Below are 24349 nucleotides of genomic sequence, written 5' to 3' on the forward strand. Positions count from 1 at the left end.
TTTCAGTATCGAAACCACCACCAGCACATAGCTGGCACTCAACAAATATTTATTGAGTGAATCCTCGTTCCATTCTTTTGGCAGAGAGCAGAAAGAAAATGTCAACTCAGATTCACACATTCTCAACATCTTGCTTGGCTCTGAAATAATGTAAACCAATGATTACTGAATCATCCCCATTTTTACTTTAAAAATATACATACCTTTATGCTGTATACAATCTAAAGTGCAATTAAAAACCAAAACTGACAGGCAAAGATTAGTGAGGAAACATCAGTGTTTCCTTGGTGATAAGAAACAGACTTTCACAGTACAAAACTGTCAAATTATACAATAAAAACAAATTCCCTTTCATTTTTCCCCAAAATTGTCTTCTCCCACGTATCAACTATCAAAGGCTTTCTTGAAAAGACATTTAGCCCTTTATTTTTCTCTTGCCAATATTGAGGCTAGTTCATAATACTGAGTTATGTGACATTTACTTTCTTGACAACTGTCTGATACAATAAAAAAAATTTTTCTGTTGTTTCCTTTTGCTCAGAACTCCAGCATACTTGAAAATGAGGAGGACAGTGAAAAGACTGGCTACTAAAACAAACGTGAAATAATCAAGATGAGACTCTCCTTTTCAGTACCAGCAAACACTCTTTGTTTGGGCAAAGATACTATTGACTCAGAGTGATAGGGAGTCAAGGCAGAGACCACAGCAGTGCCTCCCTTGAGATTAGGACAAAGTCCTTCCAGTCAAGCACACTCATTAGAAAACACCAACACCAAGAGGTCCTTCACGCTTACTGTGTGATTACCCGAGGCAAAGCCAGAAGGTCAGCAGCTTTACAGATTCACTTTCTGACCCCTCTTGACCTTAGTATATTGGGTCAAAATGGACTACGGTTCACTTTAAATCTAGAGCTACTGATCTATAGCTTTACCTAGTTTCACCGATAAATCCACAGGATGAACTCACCACTTGTAAAGGCTAAGAATTATAGAATTCCTTTTGAAAATGCCCAGTTAATTTTAAAATGTAAAGCGGTCACCACATTGCTTCAAAAAAGGTTAAGAACCTGATTGTGGAACTGTACTCTTCAAGGCTGAAACTCACATATAACAGCATTCTTAGAAGAATCATTTAGGTACCTATTACCAAATCATAAGGTCTAGAAGGCAGGGAAGAAAACATGTGAGGAGACCACAGGCACAGCCACCACTGGGCAGGTACATCCAGAGAATTCCCGAACCAATCAAATAGCACAGGGCAGCGCACTTCAAATGGTCTATGCAGCCCTCTGGCCACAGAGGTGCTTGAAGGTCAGCTGCTGAGCGCTAAGGAGGGGAGCCAGCATGAGGCTCTGCATCTCTCAGCCCAATAGCAAACAAGAGGCAACTGGTATGTTGGGGTTCTGCAAAATATCTCATGTACAAAGAAACGGGGGGCTACTCCATTAAAAGATGTCTGAAAACCAGCATCAAGGACCTCAGAGCAGGGAGACCAGAGTTCAAATCCTAAATTTGTTGAGTGGGGAACAGACATAATCTGCCTGGCAAGGAATCAGTGCTCAGTAAGTGGGACCAATTGTTATTTATCAGAGAGCAGTAATACAAGGTATTAAAGGAGTGACCCTCAAAATACATAGCCAAGAACCACATAACTATGATGTGACAGTATATAACCTTTATTTGATCAGTTCATCCCTTGGCCAAATATTAAAAATACCCCTTATGAACCCACTTTATCCTTTAAGAACTAAAGATGTGGCACCCAGGAACCAAAAGTTTTTCAAAGACCAACCACAGAAGGAAGTGGGGAGGGAGGGAGGGAAGGAAGGAAAGAAGAAAGGAACCAATTTCTGCCTTGCAAACCAGAAATAGAGACACAGATGTAGAGAACAAATGTATGGACACCAAGGTGGGAAAGCGGTATGGGTAGGTAGTGGTGGGATGAACTGGGAGATTGGGATTGACATATATACACCCATAAGTATAAAATAGATAACTAATAAGAACCTGCTGTATAGCACAAGGAACTCCACTTCGCTGTACAGTAGAAACTAAAACAACATTGTAATACAACTATACCCCAATAAAAAAAAAAAGAAGAAGAAAGGAACCAAGAAGAGGGAAGAAGGAGAGGAAGAGAGAAGGGAGAAAGAAAAAGAGTGAAAGAAAAACAGCTCCAAAATATGAAAGACAATTACAAAATAAAAATTAGTGCATGCTTGTCACTACTAAAGAATAACATTCAAGAACTTCAGTATTCATAAGTATTTACATTTAAATAATTTGTGAGTTAGATTTTCTTCTCAAAAACCACCAAGAATGTACAATGACTGCAGAGAAATCACAACCAACTTCAAATGGGGTGACATACTCAAAACCAAAAATTTTTTTTATTTTCAACTGCTACAGCAATACACACACACAATGTGTGACATGAGCACAATAAATACATTTAATACATTATAACGAGAGCCTCTAACAATAAAAGGCCCTAGAGTCTTAAAACAGCTCCCCTTTTAGGCTTCCCCAAGTTGAGGCCATCTCCTCTGTGCCATTTCACACTGCAATGAAAAGTAATGGCAGAGGGACTTCCCTGGTAGAGCAGCGGTTAAGAATCCACCTGCCAACACAGGGGACGTGGGTTCTATCCCTGGTCCGGGAAGATCCCACATGCCACAGAGCAACTAAGCCTCTGTGCCAAAACTACTGAACCGGCACTCTAGACCCCACGAGCCACAACTACTGAGCCCGTGTGCCACAACTACTGAGCCCACACACCTAGTCCATGCTCTGCAACAAGAAAAGCCACCGCAATGAGAAGCCCGCGCACCACCACAAAGAGTAGGCCCCACTGACTGCAACTAGAGAAAGCCTGCACACAGCAAGGAAGACCCAACGCAGCCAAAATAAATAAATAAATAAATTTATTTTTAAAAAAAGAAAAGTAATGGCAGAAGCCAAGGATCAGACTTAAGGGAGAAAAGAAGCAAGTCCAGATGCCCTCTGTGATGCTCTGCATTCTGGCTTTCCAGAAACCTGCAAAACTCCTGCAAAGCATCAGTATGAATCACTCGTTAAGGCTGTTACCACTACCAGGGCACCTCCAAGCTATAACACCTAGACTAATGGTAGATGCAACAATCACCAGATATTAGAAGGATGGAGGCTTACCTGCTTTATTTTGTTTCGGGAGTTGGTGATGCGCTCTGTGATGCTCTGGTATGTGCGAATGGCTGTCGTCAATTCTGTGTAGTGCTGCACGATCAATTCATCCAGGTCACGATCACACTTCTCATAGGCTTCTTCAAGACGCCCCTTCTCATTTTCTCTGTCTTCAACATCATCACTGGTAGACAGGGTCCTGGTAAAGACAGAATATATCAAGCTGAGGCAAACTTAAAACCCAAAAGTAGACGAAGGATGAGTTAGTCAATGAGAGCACATTCACCTCACTAACTAGGAAATGAAACAAGTTACTAAGAGAAAATATGAAACCGCCTGCACAGTAAAATCCAGCAGCCTATCTAAATGGATTTATTGGTTGCCAATCCAAGGAGTCTTTCTCTTCACTTTTCCCCTTGGCATAATCAGGTAACAGGCAGCATGAGCTCTGCAAGAACCTGGGTAGGTCTTGATTTGTTGGAGTGAATTCAAGTACTTGCATTCCCCTTACCAGTGACAAGTCTGGCCAATGAGACCTAAGGACTTCTAGGAGTAGTTTTCTTTTTCTTTTTATAAAATGATATTTTATTTATTTATTTATTTATTATTTTTGGCTACTTTGGGTCTTTGTTGCAGCAAACAAGCTTTCTCTAGTTGCGGCAAGCGGGGGCTACTCTTCGTTGCAGAGCATGGGCTCTAGGCGTGCAGGCTCAGTAGTTGTGGCTCACGGGCTCAGTAGTTGTGGCTCGCGGGCTCAGTAGTTGTGGCTCGTGGGCTCTATCTACAGCGCAGGCTCAGTAGTTGTGGCACACAGGCCCAGGTGCTCCACGGCATGTGGGATCTTCCCGGAGCAGGGCTCGAACCTGTGTTCCCTGCATTGGCAGGCGATTCTTAACCACTGTGCCACCAGGGAAGCCCCTAGGAGTAGTTTTCTTGCAAGAAGGTTAACAGGAAGCAGGTCCCTTTTCCCAACACCGGGTACTGTCGTACAAAACTAAGATAATCATACATTAGCCATACTATAATCCTGGAAGGGGAAGCCAAGAGAAATGCCAAGCTACTGCCATTACATCATTGGGCCACTAAAGCAGCCAACCCACAGCTGCCTTACCGAGGGACTCCCTGTTAGGGGAGATAATAAATATCCATTGTTTAAGTCGCTTTCGCTTGGTCTTCTTTTATATATAACCCAAAGCATACTTACTATAAAATTGCTTCTACACTGAGGAACCGCCTTCCAAATAGCTCATTCAAATGACATGAATTTAGTACAGAGCCCCCCAGCGGCCTGGAAATAAGGTCACAGTCATTCTAAAACCCACTACAACAGACAGCAATATCAGCTATACTACAAGGCAGTTCCTGCATTTACTATTCTTCCAACAGCACTAACAAGATTGATACGAATAAACAATAAGCAGGGAATGAGATAGATACACTTATTAAAAATCTTTCAATAACTTAGTTTGATACATGAACCACAGATCTTGTTTCCTCTTTTATCCTTCTTGGATAATTTTTTTTTAATTTAGTGTTATAATCAGTAACAAAGAAACCTTTTTCTCTTATCTGTTGGCTGCGGTAATTTAGTTTCATTAAATTCCCTCAGATTTGTCAGCTATACATTCAGCATGCTTTATTTCATTTATCTTTTTTAATTTAGGGAGGGGGTAGTTTAGGCTCTCAATGATGGATGCAATCAATTATAAGTCCATCATTAGAACTGCTTTCAGAGATGGTCTGTCAGCGAATCAGTCACATATCCCCTTCCAGATTTTTGCAAGCAAAACACTGTACAACAGTCTTCTCCAAAATGTCATTTAGAGTGAAAGATCTTAATTCATGAGTCACATAATATATAAAACTTATCTTCCAATTTAGAGAGCGATTCAGCAGGCCAGTCTCTGACTTCAATCTAACCTCAAAAAAGAAGTTTGCAAGTGTGTTAGGGATGTCAAGAGATGGGGCCCAGCATGAAATGGGGAGCAGGAGGGATAGAAATGGAAGGAAGGAAAAGGCGAAGTCTGTGAGGGCTACAGGAAACACTCCAGGCAACACACTGGAAACCCCAAGACTTGAAGGAAGGCTTTACCATGCTAGATCCTGTGTCCTCCTCTGTCAACTGGTAAGCCTACACCAGACTACCTCCAAGCTTACTTTCAGGTAGAAAATACCACACAAGCATTCGACTAATAAAGTAAGTCAGAGTAGAGAACTTAGGGGGAATTTGGTTTCAAAGAGAGAGCTACCAATATACTACTTGCAGTATTTGGCTACAGGGTGGCTATGTATATCATCCTGTTGTTTCTGTGATATATAACTTTGCTCTTTAAATCTGAAACCTTCCAGGCTGTTAATCTAAAGTAAAGCACAGTCCAAAAATGCCTTCAATTTATCAAGTGTCCCAAAGGGAAGAGTTCCCAGATATTGAACTATTATTTCCCCCCTTTCACAGCAAATGGCCACAGACTTTTCAAAGCTACACTGGATCACTTTGCCATCTTTATGACGCTTTGCATGATTTCCTCCCCACCACCGTTTGTGGAAGGAAACATGCCAAGCATTTCACATTCTTTACATTAACTAGTAGAATTACCATCAAGGAAGATGTCAGGCTGAGAGAGAGGACACCTTCTCGGGCATCAGTGGTCACTGTAACACATTACCATGGCATAAGAAATTACTTAGAAAACAGAAAGGGTTACTAAAATGAAGATGAGAAAGATGGGCCTATAGGGGGTTTTAGCTCCTATTTTCACTTTCAGAGAAAATATTTATGTAAGGAAACAGCCTGTGCCATGTTTGCCCCACATTTGAAATTCATCCTCTTGATGTAAACTGGGCTGAATGACATTTTGCCTTTAGTCAAATATACTTACATAGGAGAACTCTGAGAGGACAAAACCATTAAAGTTTTTTTTTTAATTAGAGAAAAGGAAGGCCACAAAAATAGCCACTAATATCTAGAGGCTGCACATTTTATAGAAAGTATGTTTAATCCTCAGAACAGCCCACTGGAGTGGGTCCTGTGGTTATCCTCCCTCTCCCTTTTTTTTTTTATAAATTTATTTATTATTTATTTTTGGCTGTGTTGGGTTCTCGTCGCTGCACGCGGCTTTCTCTAGTTGTGGCAAGAAGGAGCTACTCTTCGTTGCAGTGTGCAGCTTCTCATTGCTGTGGCTTCTCTTGCTGCAGAGCATGGGCTCTAGGCACTCGGGCGCGGGCTCAGTAGTTGTGGCACTTGGGCTCAGTAGTTGTGGCTCGAGGACTCTAGAGCTCAGGCTCAGTAGTTGTGGCGCACGGGCTCAGTTGCTCCGCAGCATGTGGGATCTTCCCAGATCAGGGCTCGAACCCGTGTCCCCTGTACTGGCAGGCGGATTCTTAACCACTGCACCACCAGGAAAGTCCCCTCCCTCTCCCTTTTTATAGGAGAGGCATGAGATTTGACCTCCCACTTCACTCCTCCACACTGTCAAGAAATGCAAAGTCTGAGATTTTATCCTACTGAGAAGCTAACAAGTTAGCCTGCCGCAGTTTCACAGATGTTGGGGGAAGTCACAAAACTCCCGGGTGGGTCAGAAGCTCAGGACTTTATTAGTCAGAGCACAGCAAGTAACACGAGCATCAGCATATTTGTAGCAGGCCCCCTGCCCCCAAGTCCCATGGGCGTTGGAAGGATGGGCCCAAATGGATGCCTACACATGCTGAGTTGCTGGAGAGGAACCCTGAGCTTAAACATGCCTACTTAAAGGCAGTAAACATGCCTGCCCTTTGCTCTGGAAAGGTTATCTGTATCTTCCAAACATGTCAAACAAACATCCTTGACAGTCTAAAACAAAGGGCACCCGTACTTTGCTCACAAGAACTTCAGAAACACAACCTTCCCAAGGAGAATCGTCTCCCTACAAAAATGAAACCTAATTCACTGGGTTCCTCCGGGGACTGCATGGTGTCAAGCAATAGTAGACCATAAACAAAGATTCATTTCCAACCTGTTTTCTTTTCTGCAAAGTGAGACCAGAAATACAATGCCTCCCGCAATAAATATCTGTACAATGAATGAATGATAGACCATAAAAGCAGACTAACTCTAGGGAGAAAGTTCCCACACACGCTACCAAAACGCAGCAAAATTCAGTGTAGGATTATCCTACTTTAAGCAAGTCACTTGACCTGAACTGAGAGCAGGGTAGAAGAGAACGTTTGTCGTCTAGCTCACCCCGCCAGCCAAGTCAGGAACTTCTCCTAGGCCTTCTAGCCTCTGTGCAAGGGAAACCTCACTGGCCCAATAAGCCATTCACTGCAATTTTGAACTGCTCTACTTGTTACAAGGTCTTTCATTAACATAAAGCAAAATCAGCCTCTTTGTAATTTCTACCCATTGATCCTAGTTCCACCTTTTTCAGCAACATAAAATAAGTCTATTCCCTCTTTCATAAGGTCTCTCTTTAAATGGTAAAGGACTCTCAATAGTTTTTTTCTCACCTTCAGCACCTCCAATTTCCTCATCTGTTTCTTCCACAACATGGCAGCCCACCAGCCTTGTAACTTTCTTCTGAAGTTCCCTTGAAAATGGGTAACACTCACATAGGACTTACTACATTAATCTAAGTGGTTTATATATAATAATTTATTCCAGACAACACCTGTGGAGTAGGTGCCATTGTCCCCCCTCTTCTTACAAATGCAGACTGAGTTGTGCGTTTGAAGCACTGAACTTTTAAGTAGCAGAGCCAGGCCTCAAGCCTGGAGAGTCTGGTTCTTAAAAGGTTCCCCTATCCTGCCTCAAGATGTGGTACTCAGAACTGACACAACATACGTCTAATGTGGTGTGACCATCCAAACAGAAAGAGGTTTTATATCCCATAATATAGGCATTCTATTTCTAATCATGTAACCTAAAACTACACAGCATTTTTTTTGTAAATGTTGAGTCCAAAAATGATCCAAGATCCCTTTGACTGTAAATACAGACAATCTAGCTCTCATCCTCTACTTGGGAGATTTTAAAACTAAATGCACAAGTTTACATGCATTCCTGTGTCCCACATTTTGGGAAAAGAAAATCAAAAGTGAGGCACAGGATATAAATTACGGAGTGTCTATTATACACCAAACAATGCAGTAGTTATTTTGTACACATAGTTTAAGGTGACTCTCAAAATGGTCTGGTGAGGTAGTATCACCACCTTTTTACAGATCAAGAATCAAAGGAACAGAGAGGTAAAGTTGCACACAGCTAACATCAAAAATGAAATTAAAGCTAAGTATACTTGACGCCAAAACCCATGCCCTTTCCACTCATACATGCTGTGAAACCTCCTTTCCTGCCTTCAGCTCCTGAGCTGCAGGACTGCAGCCTAATCAAACTACAGCCCACATGTCAAGAGAGGAGTGAACAGCTAGAGATGTCAACAGAGCACTTGGCCGCTTTTTCAGTAGTAACAGTCTTGAATCTGGACAAGAAGGTTTAAAAAGCATGAGCTAAAAGAAGACATGGAGCAGAGGAGAAACTATTTGAAGTTGCCATCCCAAGATGCCTTCAAGTTACTGAATCATTCTTTAGAGCTTTTTCCATTCCTATCTCAAAATCATTATGCTTTACAAACTATTGTCAAGTTCATGGATGAACATAAAAGCGTAGATTCCAGTTACGCTGGACACAGACGTCTCTGGATCACTAAGAATTTTTCACTAAGACAGCTCTGGCATTTGCATGATGAATTACATCACTAACCATGACTAATTAATCCCAGGAAGGAATTTATTTACCCAGTGGACTAAAAGGACCACGGTACCCATGCTAAGCTATTGTTAACAACACCTCGTAGGAACACATACCGTTAAATGGTTCTAGTGAATTTACAACCACCAGCTCCAAGAAAGCCCTATAAACAAGCATAAAAACCCAGGGGAAATACCTGCAGGTCTAAAATGAAATTTGTCAGTTTCCTTTTTGATACCAGCTTCTGTATTTCAGTGTAGCCGGTCAAGTGTTTTGAAAGGAAAATAACTAGTCACTGTTAACTGGCTCCTTCTATGGAACAATTTTGCTTTCACTTTGGACTTAATAGAGTAATGGAGTCCAGACAGGAGAAAGTACACACAGGTCGATATTACTCTTTAAAAAAGACAAAAGCAAGATCAAATAAAAGAAAAAGCACACCTATGAAAACAGGGTTAGTCACCCAAAGGTAACCTATCACTCAAGAGAAACAATAACCTCCAGTCAAAGGCAGAATACGATGAAAAAAACAAATCTAGAATACTACCATTAGGAATACAGCAGAAGTGTCTTGCTTCTGACCAGTGTCAAACATGAGGCGTCTGCAACTTTCAAGCTCTTTGACCTTGGGCAAGTCACTTAACATGTCTGGGCCTGTTTCTTTCCTTGTCAAACAGACAAGGTAAGAGAACCTGCCTCACCAGGTTATCGTGAGGATTGGAGAAGTGTGTGAATGTGCTCTGTAAAATATAAGGTGCCCTCAATGCGTGGGCTGACACGTTATGAGGAACAAAATCAATCATTTGTGAATCACAACATTGTTAGCCCAAATCCCCTAAAGCCTCCCCCAGTGGAAAATTCCTGAGGATATTTATAAACTGAGATCAGACCTTTTCTCTATATTCTTATGGTGCCTGGTATATTAAGAGCTTAGATAAAGCTAAATAATGAGCAGCAGCAAGATGCAGGACCTGAAGAGGTCATGGAGGGTAGTCACCTGCCTTAAGGAACAACTGCAACTAGACTATCTCACACAAATAAATGTCAGTTCAAAAATCTATAGGAGAGGACAAGCAATAGCTACATTGACCCTATTTAGTCCATTTAGTCATTGAACAAATAGTTATGACACACCTACAACTTAGCAGGCATAGCTGTAAGTGGCTAGGGACACAGCTGTGAATATAAACCAATCCCTCCCTCATGAAGCTCACACCCTGGTCTAGTGGGGGAAAGCAGGCATACAACACGTGGAGGCCGGGAGAGTGACGGAGCAGCTATGGAAAAACGAAGGCAGGGTAGGGGGAAGGGAGACTCTTTTACACAAGAAGGCCAGGAATGGTTTCTCAGATCAAGATGCCATTTGAACAGAGCTTTTTAGAAAGCCGGGGTGGGGGGGGGGGTTGCATCTGGCACTACCTGGGTAAACTGATCCCAGAGACAACAGAAGACACACAGGCCCTGAAGTAGGACATGTTTGGCCTGTTCAAGGAACAAGGAATGGTCAAGAAGTCAATGTGGCTTTAGAGAAGGGAGGAAGGATGACAATGATAGGAGACGAGGTCAGAGAGGAAGCCGGGAGCCACATCAGGACAGCTTTGCGGGCTTCTACTCTCAAAGTGTTCTCTGAAGTCACCTGGGAGTTAGCACCAAAGAAAAGAATGGCAGCTTTCAACCAACAGTTAATGGTGAATAATGAGTAACAATATTTACTTGCAAGTTTCATTTCAATTCTATCTCAGTTCTTTCCAAAAAAGATCTGAGATGGTTTGTATATACAAGAATGTGGACAATACAAATGAGAAAGAGGAACTAGTTGAAGATAAGCAGGACAACAATGCCATATAAATGTAAAACACAGGTACACAGGTCATACGGACAAACGTAGCATGTATGAAATGAGCCAATTTAACTTTGGGGTTCCTAGTAGCCGATGCAAAAAGAAAACCCTAGCCAATTATATATAATTCCCATTCTCAAAAAGACAGATTCCAATTGCTCTAAGCAAGCAAACTCTAAACTAGTACTAAATTCTAAAAACAAAAAAAAACTTTCACTTAAAACAGGAAGACATGGACTTCCCTGGTGGCACAGCAGTTAAGAATCCACCTGCCAATGCAGGGGACACAGGTTCGAGCCCTGGTCCGGGAAGATCCCACATGCCACGGAGCAACTAAGCCCGTGCACCACAACTACTGAGCCTAAGCTCTAGAGCCTGAGAGCCACAACTACTGAGGCCTGTGTGCCTAGAGCCTGCACCCCACAACAAGAAGCCACCGCAGTGAGAAGCCCACACACCACAACGAAGAGTAGCCCCCACGTGCAGCAACTGGAGAAAGCCTGCGTGCAGCAACGAAGACCCAACACAGCCCAAAATAAATAAAAATTTTTTTAAATAAAAATAAAACAAGAAGACATTACACAATATAGTGACCAATGTCCTCAACAACCTTCTAAAAACAAAGTAATAAATTTTACATGGCCATTTCTTATAAGTCCCTTCAAGAACGTAACATTAAAACACAACTCGGACCTAAGAGATTTTCAAAGACTCTGAATATAGTCCAAAGTATTAAGCTTTCCAATGATTTTAATCTAAGAATAGAATTTAGGGAATTTAAAGGACTAAATGGAACAAATCATGTTTCATTAACTACCTCCTCTGAGCAAGCCTTTTGATAGTTCAAGCTGACCAGACAGAAATTCTCTGAAGAGAGTCCACAGTCCAAGTATTCAGTATTGGAGGGCTAATAGAGGACTGTTAAACATTGTAAGACAGAAAAGCATGTAGTAAGACTGACAATCAGTTGTGAAAAATTAGCCTGACCAGGGCTCTTGCCTGAGCCTCAAGACTGCCAGACTGTCACTCTGGAAGCATTTTAGGGTATTTTAACAAATAAGAGTGCCCAGAGTACCATATGTTATGGGCTGAATTGTGACACACACACCACCTACCACCACAAAATTCATATGTTGAATCCCTAATCCCCAACGTGACTGTATTTGGAGGCAGGGCCTAGAAGAGAGGTAATAAAGATTAAGTGAGGGGCTTCCCTGGTGGCGCAGTGGTTGAGAGTCCGCCTGCCGATGCAGGGGACACAGGTTCGTGCCCTGGCCCGGGAAGATCCTACATGCCGTGGAGCGGCTGGGCCCGTGAGCCATGGCCGCTGAGCCTGCGCGTCCGGAGCCTGTGCTCTGCAACAGGAGAGGCCACAACAGTGAGAGGCCCGTGTACCGCAAAAAAAAAAAAAGATTAAGTGAGGTCATACAGGCAGGGCGTTAATGCGATGGAATTGGTGTCCTTCTAAAAAGAGGAAGAGACACGAGAGCCCTGTCCCTCCCCACACACTCAGAGGAAGGGCCATCTGAGGAAACACGAGAAGGTGGCCATCTACCAGCCAAGAAGTGAGGCCTCACCAGACACCAACCCTGACGGTACAAGACCGTGATCTTAGACTTCTAGCCTCCAAAGCTGTGAGAAAATCTGTTGTTTAAGTCACCCAGTCTATGGCATTTTGTTATGGCAGCCTGAGCAGACTAATACACCACCCTATAAAACACAGGAGGCGTTATTCTGGTTGGGTAAAATCTCAAGGCAGATGTTATCAGTAATCCCCCCCTTAACCACAGCAACACAGATTCTTCCCCAAGAAGAGTTACCTGCCTGATAGAGTCTCAGATAACGAATTAACCTGCTATAAGAAATATTTAACATAATACACCTGAATTTTGATAACACCTGCAGAATAATCAGCCTTAAGTCAGGCTTTCTGAAAACAGTTAATACACTTAATTGTCTTCTAAGGGCATTCCTTGTTAGCATCCAGTGACCTCTCCTCCAGGAATGATAAAGATTAAACAATTAATGGAAACCACTTCAAGCAACTTAGAGACACTAATTACAAGGCTCCACATATCCAGAAATCACTTACCAGGAAGCTACAGCTCTATAGATCAAAATCTACAGTAAGAATCAAACCTCCTCAGTGATCCCCATTCTGGGAAGTACTCAAAGTGGGCCCCTTAGCAGATAAACTAGATGTCACTGAGCCCCTGCACTTTTTACTCATCAAGCACCTGAATCCCTCAATCAGTACCACCTTCTCTCTTTTTAGGACAATTCTTATGAATTTTTTAAATTGCATAATGGAAAAAGCAGAAGGAGTCATCTTTACAACATATTCTAACATATTATCATAAGGCCCAAACTGGGTATTTTTAAACTCTCAACAAATATTCAAGGGTTAACTAGTTTCTGAACCTCACTCCAAGTAGGACGAAAATGAACAATTAACTTACTGATCTTTCTAGAACATAGTATTCCTTTTTGTTATTGATCCCAACACAAGAAAAAAAGAGTCTAGAGCTGACATGATTCTTGAAAACGTGAATTCTATTTTCTTTTCCAAACTGCTTTCAACTAGAAGATATTAGGTTACACTATTAGATCCACTTAACCATTATTTCAGTGTGAGTCAGATTTTCTTTTCTTCGAAAATATGTAACAGCCATCCTAAGAAATGCCTGACAGTAACAATATACCTATTATGTCAGGAGGGACACTAAATACAGTTCCGAGTAGTGTGAAAGTACAAACTGAAAAAGAGGAAAAGAGTTTACTACACTATGAACCCTAACCAAACAAGTTGAGAAGTGGTCTTCAAAGCCTATTAAATGAAGCAGACCCCTTTGTATAAGAAGAATAGTCTACAAAGGCTTCCAATGAACTATAAAAACTCATAACTCTGAGTTTTGTAAAAAAAAAAAAATTACACATTAAATAGATGTGTATCACTATATAATCACATAAGATATGGCTTCACTCAAAGCATAACCAAATCTACATTACACTTTTAAATCAGATTTTATTACATTCAATTAGACATTGCAATTGCTTGTTTCTGAATTATGTCTTATTAGATCCCACAAAATACAAGATAATCCCATCCCAATTGATAGCGAATCCCATCCCAATTGATAGTGATTCATAATGACAAGTCCCTCTGAAAAAGTTTTCTGATGCATAAAAATAACATCCCCTAATTCACTACAAAGAGATTCACTTAATATCAAGTGACAGTAAACAATTTTTGCTTTAAAGTCAATTGAAAATTTCACTGGCATCTTCCTTCAGACAGTGCTTAGGGCCAATTACTACACCTGACACATGCAGTTTTTCTATATTTCAATTAACTCGGTTATATAAAACACTTGTGGCGACCAAAAGTATAAATCTTGTAGCCAACAGAGAAGGCCATTGCCAAAATTAAGTAAAATCACCTCTACCAAAAGCATACAACAGTCTAGGGTTGACAAAGTCAACTTAAAATCTCCCCCACCCTTACCGAACCAAACTCTACCTCTCTTTCACTCCCATTTTAAGCCCCATGTCCTTAAAGCACCGTTTTCAGTCATCTCATTTTTCACCTCCTGGGGAATGTTAGTTACTACAACGCATTACAGCATTCGATCATTTTAAACGTGTATGCTATTTCCTAATGAGGAGTTTCTAGAGAGTTCCTCAGAAACAGTGTCTTATAAGATATTAATAGACATTATGTGGTAATAGGCTATTTTGGAAATTCTGGGTTACACAAATTGAAGGTTTCCTAACAACAGTCATTTTCAGGAGACTTTAATATGTTAATGTACAAGGTACCTCTGGGCGGGAGGTTGTCTGGGTAGGAGCGGGGTGGATAGAAGAGGAATATATTATGCAGCATTTCTGCAATTTATTAACCTACAGAACCTTGTCATTCCCACCACCTTCCCTCTCCCCAGCATATACATATATTATAAACATACATACACATGTGAAATTTTTATGGTAATTTTCAAACACAAAAATTAAGAGACTCATTGAATAAACCCAGCTTCAACAATTATCAACACATTCCCATCTTGTTTCATCTATACTCTCACTGACTCCAATCTTCTTCTTATTTTGCAGCAAATCCCAGAAGTGATATAATTTTTACTGGTATGTATTTCAGTATTTATCTGTTAAGAAGAGTACTTTTTTTTTTTTTTTTTTTAATGCGGTACACGGGCCTCTCACAGCTGTGGCCTCTCCCGTTGCAGAGCACAGGCTCCGGACATGCAGGCTCAGCAGCCATGGCTAACAGGCCCAGCCACTCGGCGGCATGTAGAATCTTCCCAGACCAGGGCACGAACCCGTGCCCGCTGCATCGGCAGGCGGACTCAACCACTGCGCCACCAGGGAAGCGCAAGAAGAGTACTTTTTAAAAAGAAAAATGGCCATACCATTATCTCAGCTAAAAACAAGCTAACAATGCTACTTGGTTTCTTGTATTTTCCCAAATTATGTCCTAAGGGCTACTCAAACTAACATTTATTAGACTCACCTGAGACTCTTGTTAAACAGCAGATTCAGGTTAGGTGGTTCAGGTGGCGCCTAAGAGTCTGCATTTCTAACAAGCTCTCAACTGACATTTTGAGTACAAAATAATGTCTCCAGTAATATTCAGCACAATAAGGCACCAAGTTTCCAACAGAAAAACACCTGAATTATGTGCCACGGTATTTTTTGCAAAGGCTTTATAAAAACTTTTAAAAGAATAAATGAAAGTCAGAAAAGTTTCTAAGGATCTTGAAATACTTATTTTTCTTACAATGTCAAATGATACACGAGAATTCTCCCTTATAACTTCCTGTTAAATGGTGAGTCTCAGTGTTTTTCAAGGTGAAAACCACAAAGGACTGGCTACCATGAAGACCAAGGTCATAACTCATTTCATAGCTTGAAAGCAGTTAACAAAAACGTATGGAGCAGCAGAGTATAAGACAATAGGGTAGGGCTTCCCCGGTTGCGCAGTGGTTAAGAATCCGCCTGTCCGAAAAAAAAAAAAAAAAAAAAAGAATCCGCCTGCCAATGCAGGAGACACGGGTTTGAGCCCTGGTCCGGGAAGATCCCACATGCCGCAGAGCAACTAAGCCCGTGCACCACAACTACTGAGTCTGTGCCCTAGAGCCTTGGAGCCACAGCTACTGAAGCCCGCACGCCTAGAGCCCGTGCTCCGCAACAACAGAAGCCGCCGCAATGAGAAGCCCGTGCACAGCAACGAAGACCCAACGCAGCCATAAATAAATAAATAAAGACAATAGGTGGCTTCCCTGGTGGCGCAGTGGTTGAGAGTCAGCCTGCCGATGCAGGGGACACGGGTTCGTGTCCCGGTCCGGGAGGATCCCACATGCCGTGTAGCGGCTGGGCCCGTGAGCCGTGGCCGCTGGTCCTGCGCGTCCGGAGCCTGTGCTCTGCAACGGGAGAAGCCACGGCAGTGAGAGGCCCGCGTACCGCAAAAAACAAACAAACAAACAAAAAAAGACAATAGAGAAGCAGAGCTCACCACTGCAAACTGCAAAAGGCCAGCACAGGTTGCAAGCGTCCCAACGCAAACAAAAACAAAACAACAACCAACAGAAAGAGTCTAAGTACTATGTCACCCAAAGAAAACCCATTTACCAGCCACACTAGACCTCAATAAACAATACCATCACAGGCATAAATAAGAACTACATTTTTTAAAATAAGTACATAAAAACAGATGCAAACTAGTTCCTAGGCATTTCTAAGAGTTCTGGAGGAAAAGTTCCTGAAAAAGTACTATACGAAATGAACTGTTTCATTAAATACTCTAAAATACTGCAAAATCAGAAAGACCATCAGCGCTGAGATACCTAGCTCACCTTCGCGCCACAACTTCATGTAGCACATCTGGTTACCTTATTCTTCCTCTCTGAGCATAGGCAACCCAAAATTTGACCCATGACGATTAATATCCTGAGATATTTTTTAAAATATGAAGCACTGATAGACTTCTACTGCTGGAATGGATTAAATAACAGGAAATAGATTTACCCTCCCATCTGAAACAACAAACAGAACGGGTTTCAAAACCTTGGACATGAAAGCTGTTCGAATTTGCAGAGCAGAGTCCCGGAGAGGAGAGAGCTACCCAAAGCACCCTGGCGATCTGTGGAGGAGCTCCCTGGAGTCTTCCCCTGAGCACGCGTGGTAGAAAACTACTCAAGGCCACAAAAAGAAGCACCTGAAAGCACTGCGAGACCAATTATCTGAAATCACACACAGCCAAAGTGAAAAATCTCATCACTCACAGAGCACTGGGTGGAGTACTCAGAAGGATTTTGCCATAGTACTGAGACAAAATGGCCCTAAACTAATGTTGCTCTGCTCCCAATTAGCAAAATTTAAAACAGGACCTTAAAGGGCCACACTGTTTCCAAGTAACAACCACATCCCAGAACAATGCTCAAGAATATTTATAGGAAAACAAAGATATCCAATATCAGTACCCAACAAGGTAAAATTCACAAAATCTAGCATCCAAAAAGTGGCAAGGCACACAGGGGTGGGGGGCGGGGGAGGGGGAATTAATCAACCAAAACTAACCCCAAAATGACAACAGATGATAAAATTAGCAAAGAACATTTAAACAGTTATAACACCTGTATTCCATATGTTCAAGAAGCTTTAGGAAAGACTGAAGATATTTTTTAAATACCCAAATCAAACTTCTTAGAGAGCAAAACCACAATCTAATAAAAATTACATTACATGGAATTAACAGCAGATTAGGAACTGCAGAAAAAATTAGTGAACTTTAACACACAGCAACAGAAACCATACCAAAAAATAAAAACCCACCAAGAAAAAAAATCAAAAAAATAAAAGGGGGCAGGGGGAGAACATCAGCGTTCAGTGAGCTGTGGGACAACTTGAAGTGTCTTAAACTACTTAAAGGTAAATCTGACAAACAATATGTGGACTTACACATTGAAATCTACAAAAAAATTGCTGAGAGGAGTTAAGTGGAGAGAGATACCCTGTTCATGGATCGGAAAACTCATATTGTTAAGACGTCAATTATCCCATATTAATCAGGACATTCAATGCAATCCCAACCAACATCCCAGCGGGTTTTATTCTAGAAATTGATTAGCTAATTCTAAAGTTGATATGGAAATGCAAAGGACCTAGAATGGCCAAAAAAACTTTGAAAAAGTAGAACAGAGTTGGAAGACTTACACTGTCTCCAAGATTTATAAAAGCAGTAATCAAGACTGTGTAGAATTGTCATTAAGATAAACAGATGAATTGAACACACTAGAGAGTCAAGAAATATTGATAGCTCCACACTGGCCACCTGATTTTTGACAGAGGTGCCAAAGAAATTCAGTGAAATTTAAACAAATGGTGTTGGAACCACAGGATATCCTTACAAAAAAACTGAACTGGAAAAAAATTGACAGCGATGCTGGAAGTGTTCTCTATCTTGACACGAGTAATGGTTACACAGGCAAAAATTCATTAAGCCATATACTTAATATGTGTGCACTTTACTATATGTATGTATACCTTAAAAACGGCGACATTAAGTTATCGTGTTAAGTTTAGCACACAGAGTAAGATCCCATATTTATCTTTTAAAATATTTCTATCTATCCATCCAACATCTCATACAGAGAGAGAGACACACACAGAGAGAGATCTAAAATTAGGCTCACATAATATCAATGATGGTAACTTATGGAGGATAAAGTTTGGAAAAATATTTTTTACTTTCATCTTCACATTCTTCTGCATTTCCATTGTTTGAATACTTTATAATGAGTATGTACTATTTTTATAATAATGCAATGATTTTTAAAAGCTGAAAGCAAAGTTATATTAACGATGGTTAATTCTGGGTGAATATGAGTAATTTATATTTCCTTCTCTGTAATTTTCTACCACTTTAAAAATATTCATACAAAGATATTTATATTCTTTTGTTATGCTAAAAAAAGTGTTAACTTTGTTATAATTACAACCGTTAAGCCCTGTAGGTACCGGGACAGGATCCACACAAAAACCTTAAAAACAAAAACAGTATTTTGGGAAACAGGATTTTTGGACAATGTTTCTCTTTGATGACTTTTTTTTAACAAGTCTATGTGATACGATTTTTATAAAGGAAAATGGGAAAAGTTACAATGACAAGTGTGCATAGAAAGAGAACAAAAAGCATAGAATGTTGGTGAAGATCTCACATATATCCAACAATGGAGAAAAGATAATCTTTTCAACAAATGGTGTGAGAACTGGACAGTCACCAAAATAGAAATCAATCTAGACAGAGATCCTACAGCCTTCACAAAAATTAATTCAAAATGAGTATGAGACCTAAATATCAAACACCTAGAAGTTAGCATAGGAGAAAATTGAGATGACCTTGGGTACAGCAATGACTTTTTAGCTACACACCATCCGTGAAAGAAACAAGTGATAAGCTGGATTTTACTAAGATTAAAAACTTCTGCTCTGGACAAGACGAATTCTCTGCCTAGAGAATAAGAAGAAAAGCCACAGACCAGGAAAAAATATTTTCAAATCACATATATCCACATACATGCAACAGCACTGTCTAAATGACAGTGGGGCAAACACTTCCCTCTTAATCATGCAGTAGAGGAGAGTTAACAGAGACAATCATCAAAAATACTCGGTTTCTGGCAAGAGCACGGGAAAACAGGTACTCTAATACACCACTTGTGGGGATGTCAATTACCGTCTTTCTGGAGGACATTTTGGCTCTGTCAAAACACAAAATGCACATATACTCTAAATCAGCTATTCTCTTGCCACTGCCATGGACTTACACCATGGATATACTGCCCAATGTAAAAGAATGCTCATTGCAACATATTTTTAACAGAACAAAAAATAAAACCAAAAGTATGTGTTAAAAAGTGGGGGGGTACGGGCCACCAATTAAATAGACTATGGTGTATCCATGTGACAGAATACTACCTAGACACTAAAAACAATGAATAAGATCAACGTGTGCTGCTAGAAAAGATCTCCAAGATAAAGAAAAACAAATGAACAAAGGTTCAAAAGTGCACATAGTATGATCCCATTTGTTTAAAGCACATAGAATATATAATTTTTATGAATATTCCTTAAGTGCATATAAACTCATAAACAATATTAGATATTAATACATTAAAGAATATATATCATTTTGTTTAAAGATTATACATTCACACATACTTAAATACAGTCTTATATATTTCCCTCAGGACACTTAAAAGGGGTATGTTTCAGGAGGGAGACGAACGGGGGGAAAGTCTACTTTTTATCTTGTACCTCTTGAAATATCTGAATTTTCTAAATATGTAACTAATTTTTAAAAATTATGCATATAATTTTAGAAAATCACATATATAATTTTTTAATGGCAACGGGGGTTATCTAGGCAAAGAGACCATGGTCCCTTCGGTTTGCTTGTTTATAGTCTTTTTATCTTTAATAAATGTTTTACATTTTATGTCTGTTCATATTTTACATGTTTCATATACACACATAAGCATAGATATATTTAAATCTAGCTTCTTTAGCTGAGTCTCAAATTATCAAAGAATTACCATCTTAAGTCAGCTATACAAGGTTTCTTAGTTACAAAGAGAACATTCTGTCAACTGGCATCAAACATTCTAGTCAACATAGCAAGGATATTTCTGACGGAAAATTATATCCTGGTTGCTATCTGGCAAACTTACTCAAATCAACTTTCTAACCAGAGAAGCTGGGGCTCCTGGAAAGGAGGAAATGAACATTTGGGTGCCTTCTCTGTGCCGAACTGTGAGGCACTTTTACATACTCTTATTTAATTTTTTGAAAACCCAGAGCACATTGTATGATTATCCCATTTTACAAATGACAAACTAAGACACAGGAGTTTTTAAGTAATGAGTCCAAGGTCACTTTACATGGATAATACAGTAAGGCTCTACTACCTATACCGAACCTCCCACTGAAGATTCTGACAACATTTATCTATAAGAAATGGCTTGGAAAAAACCTGATCGTTATCACCCCAAATTAAAACTATATACCTCAAAGCCTTTAAGAAATTTCAATGCTAAAAATTACACGAGGTTAGAAACTTAGACATGGGTTCCCAAGGTATCAATTCTGTGCGTTTAGCCAGAAAAATGGGAATTCTTTTGCCCCTCACATCCATATATGCTTCCAGATGCCCCAGGGCTTCCAGAAAGTGTTTAGTTTCCAGATATACCAACAGTAATTTTCAAACAGTACTGCATCACTAGAGTCAAGACTCCCCAGGGTACAAAGCTGGAAATCCTAAAAACCATTATGAGACAGGCTCAGATGGAGAGGAGTTAGTGCTCCTCTCCATCAACACTAATCCCCTAACGACTCCGAGGACTCCGAGGACTCTGCTCTGAACAGTGACCACACTCCCTTCCTGCCACAGTCTGTGGCATGGACCTCAAAGCTGTTTGTTCAAAGTTCTGATCAAAACGTGGACTCCTTCATCAAAGTTTACTTTGAATTAAATACAGGGCTGACCAAAATACTCTGAGGAGGAAGGAGATTTAACAGGTGTCTACCATAAAGGATTTACCAAGTTTTTGAAACTCCAACTTCTGTGACGACATAAAAGTTGATGACAATGTGAGCCTTTAACTGCCTTCAAACCTCCTTGACATCTGTGAGCAGAGTCTGTCGACAAAAGCTCCGCTCCGAGGTTTCAATGAGGTCTCCTCAAGTCACAGCCCAAGTTTGTCTTCCAAATTAAACCAGCTATTAAAGGCCAATTTATAAAGAGAAGAGAGTCACATGTAACTGGGAAGTAAATCACCTAACAGTAAGTGGTAGACACATTTCCCAATTAAAAACCTGACAAGACCTCACAAAAATAAAATAACATCTCCAAAATGCCATCTTGCTTGTTTCCTATTTAGAAGGGCTGCCTGCCCCAACTTCACACCAAACAAAAGGTTGGGGCGGGGGGTGAATCAACAGAAAAGTAGGAAAATGCTGTGTGGGTACCTTGTGTGTCCAAATAGTACATCAGCAGGTAATTAGGACTCTGTCCACCCAATTAGTTCCATTTTAAAGGGCCAGGGGCAAAACTTAAAACCAAAAGCTGTGGTTAGCAGCAGCCTCCAAAAGACGCAGTCCCAAACACCATGTGTCCCCTCATCAAAGCATGGCGTCACAACAGAACCTCTTCTGCAAAACCCCATAGTCCACCCTTTGAAACAGCTGACCCTCCTGAAATATTTTTATTCAGTATTTTATAAATGGTTAAGAATTTCATTTATGAGTCTCAAGGAACTTAAATAACCCATCCACCAAATGTAACACTTCCATTACAATTACACTATACTTCTTTAAATCATTTTGACTTTTAAATGTTTTAAAGTGGACTATCCCTCTAACAAATTAATCATTTAACTATTTGGTACCATGGCTGCAAATAGTGATGAGATTTGGTTATTCCCCATATATACTCCTACCCTGTCCTCAGGTCAAACCCTTATCCACCTATTGTCTTTTTTCCATTTAAAAGATGCTTGTAACAATAAATGCTGTTTATTGCTAATAGGATGAATATGAAAATATAGTGTTATGCTAATACATAATTTAGTATAGAAATGACACCTGTTACGTATCAGAACGGAATTGAAGGAGAATTTTTAACATTCACTATGCAAAAAGGAAAAACAACTGCTCGTTGATAGAAAAAGATAAAGCTAAACTATTCAAACTTTTCAAAGGACAGTGGACTCTATCACTAACAAGTAATTTATTTTGTGACAAAATGACAGGTCCAAGGAAACACGGAAGAGAACTGGCACGTACCAGATACATCTTCAGGGATGCTCAGATTTTATAAACATGAGCCTAAAATGGTTTTCCTTTTTGAGGCTTGTTGCCAAAGCAACCAGGAAAGCTACAGTCTTTGAGAGAGAATTTGAAGTAGAGGTTAAGGATAAGAGGAGGTAATCATGAATACAATGTTGTAAGACGGGTAACACAAAGAATACAAACTGAACAGACAGACAAAGCAGCAACTTCAGAGTCAGAACAATTTACTAACAAGAGATACGCATCCTCCGTTCTTTTTATTTTCATTTTATTGAAATAGGTTTGAAACGGTTCTCCACCCTTATAATTTATTTCACTTAAAGAAAAAAGAGCCTCTAAAAGGTCGACCACTCCTACTCCCACCATATATAGTCTGGGAAAATGATATGCATAGAGGATAACGTGAAATTTGTTTTGTTTTGTTTTTTAAAGACTAAATCGGGATAGGAAGGCAGAACAAAAATCAAACACGGATGTGTGCTTTCAAACCCACAGCCCTTCTACCAGCTCACTACAGGCTCTTGTATTTGAGGCTGTGGCCATTCACAGGTGGTTGGAGGTGTCCAACGTGTGAGAACACAGTCTGCAACTCGTGACAGGAGTCTCCGGACTTCAGGGCCTGACACCCAGAAGCCCAGGGAACAAGATGCCTTCCACAATGAGCGGTGCTGAAAGCAATCAATCAGTAAATGTATGAATAAGTGAACACACCTGGCTTTCTCTACCAAGTCCCAAACAGTGTGCTTTTAGGGCCCTGGGACCCTAACGCGAAGCTCTGGCCCTAATTTAGGAAAAGACTGCGAGGCCGGGCTCCTCCCTCTAGCCCAACCCCAGAGAAAAAGGCAGAACTGTGGGGGCCCTTGGGAGGGGCTGAGGGGAGGCAAGGAGGGAAGGGAGGGGTCAGCAGGGTAGAACCCAGCTAACCCTTCTCCCTTCCAAAGCGGAGGTCGAACCGCTGCCCCCGTCCCCTGACCCTGCCTCCCTCACCTGATCACAGAGATGAGCAGCCCCGAGGGGTCTTTGCTTTTGCTGACTGTGCTTCTGTATTTCCCACCAGCTCCTTCCGCCGCCATCTTGATACAAGGTGGAGAGCGGCTGAGCCAGAAGGAACGGAGGGTAAACTCTGTAATTGACCTCTGGAGAGTGCACCAATGGGAGAAGAGAAGTCCAGAGTCACGGAACTGGATAATCCAATCGGTAAAGGAAGGAGGCGGGACTGAAGCAGCATGTTTCGAGGGCCGACGCGCGCTCTAAGCATTCTGGGTACTGTAGTTTTCTTCCGCGTTTCCTGGGCGCGCAGAAAAACTGATCTAGTTGCGACTTGGTGAAATCTCCTAATGTCTTCATTTATATTTATTCTGATCGTGGGTTTTTTCCCAGTTACCTTGTTTTTAGAATTTTATTACTTTTTAAATCAAATTTATCTGACATTGCCAAAGTGCGTATGTGGGGTGTGTATTTAAGTAGGGTCGGTGCTTGATGTCTATATACAAAGTTTTTACTTTAAACACAGGTGGTTAAGAAAAATCCAATAAAATGCGAAAATGAATAGACACAGAAATGCTTTTCTTTAGTATTCTCTAAAACTAAATGTTTATACATTCGTTTAATGCGTGAGTTCGATTATTTTGACATTTCCAGGTAATCCTAAAAAACATGCAAGCAGGAACACACAAATGGATATTGATAAAGAAAAGACAGAAAAACCGAAAAGCAACACTGACCAGATTGCAGATTCCTTTTCTTCCCAAGCTAAATAA

At 40.6% G+C, this 24349-nt stretch overlaps 1 protein-coding gene across 2 annotated transcripts in view; it reads right to left on the minus strand.

Annotated features, from left to right (window-relative positions):
• Window positions 1-23689, minus strand: part of EXOC4 (exocyst complex component 4) — an 823589-nt gene extending 799900 nt beyond the window's left edge. For both annotated transcript variants that reach the window (XM_022580733.3, XM_089917005.1), the window contains exons 1-2: window positions 23577-23689; window positions 3172-3361 (exon numbers count right to left, since the gene is read on the minus strand). In XM_022580733.3, coding sequence (XP_022436441.1) covers window positions 3172-3361; window positions 23577-23662 — 276 coding nt within the window. In that variant the 5' untranslated portion in view covers window positions 23663-23689. The remainder of the gene's footprint in view (window positions 1-3171; window positions 3362-23576) is intronic.
• Window positions 23690-24349: the final 660 nt, after the last annotated feature.

Source organism: Delphinapterus leucas, chromosome 9 (assembly GCF_059928025.1).
Source record: "Delphinapterus leucas isolate spDelLeu-1000000601 "Yukka" chromosome 9, BTC_Dleu_Yukka2, whole genome shotgun sequence".
Taxonomy (NCBI): Eukaryota; Metazoa; Chordata; class Mammalia; order Artiodactyla; family Monodontidae; genus Delphinapterus; species Delphinapterus leucas.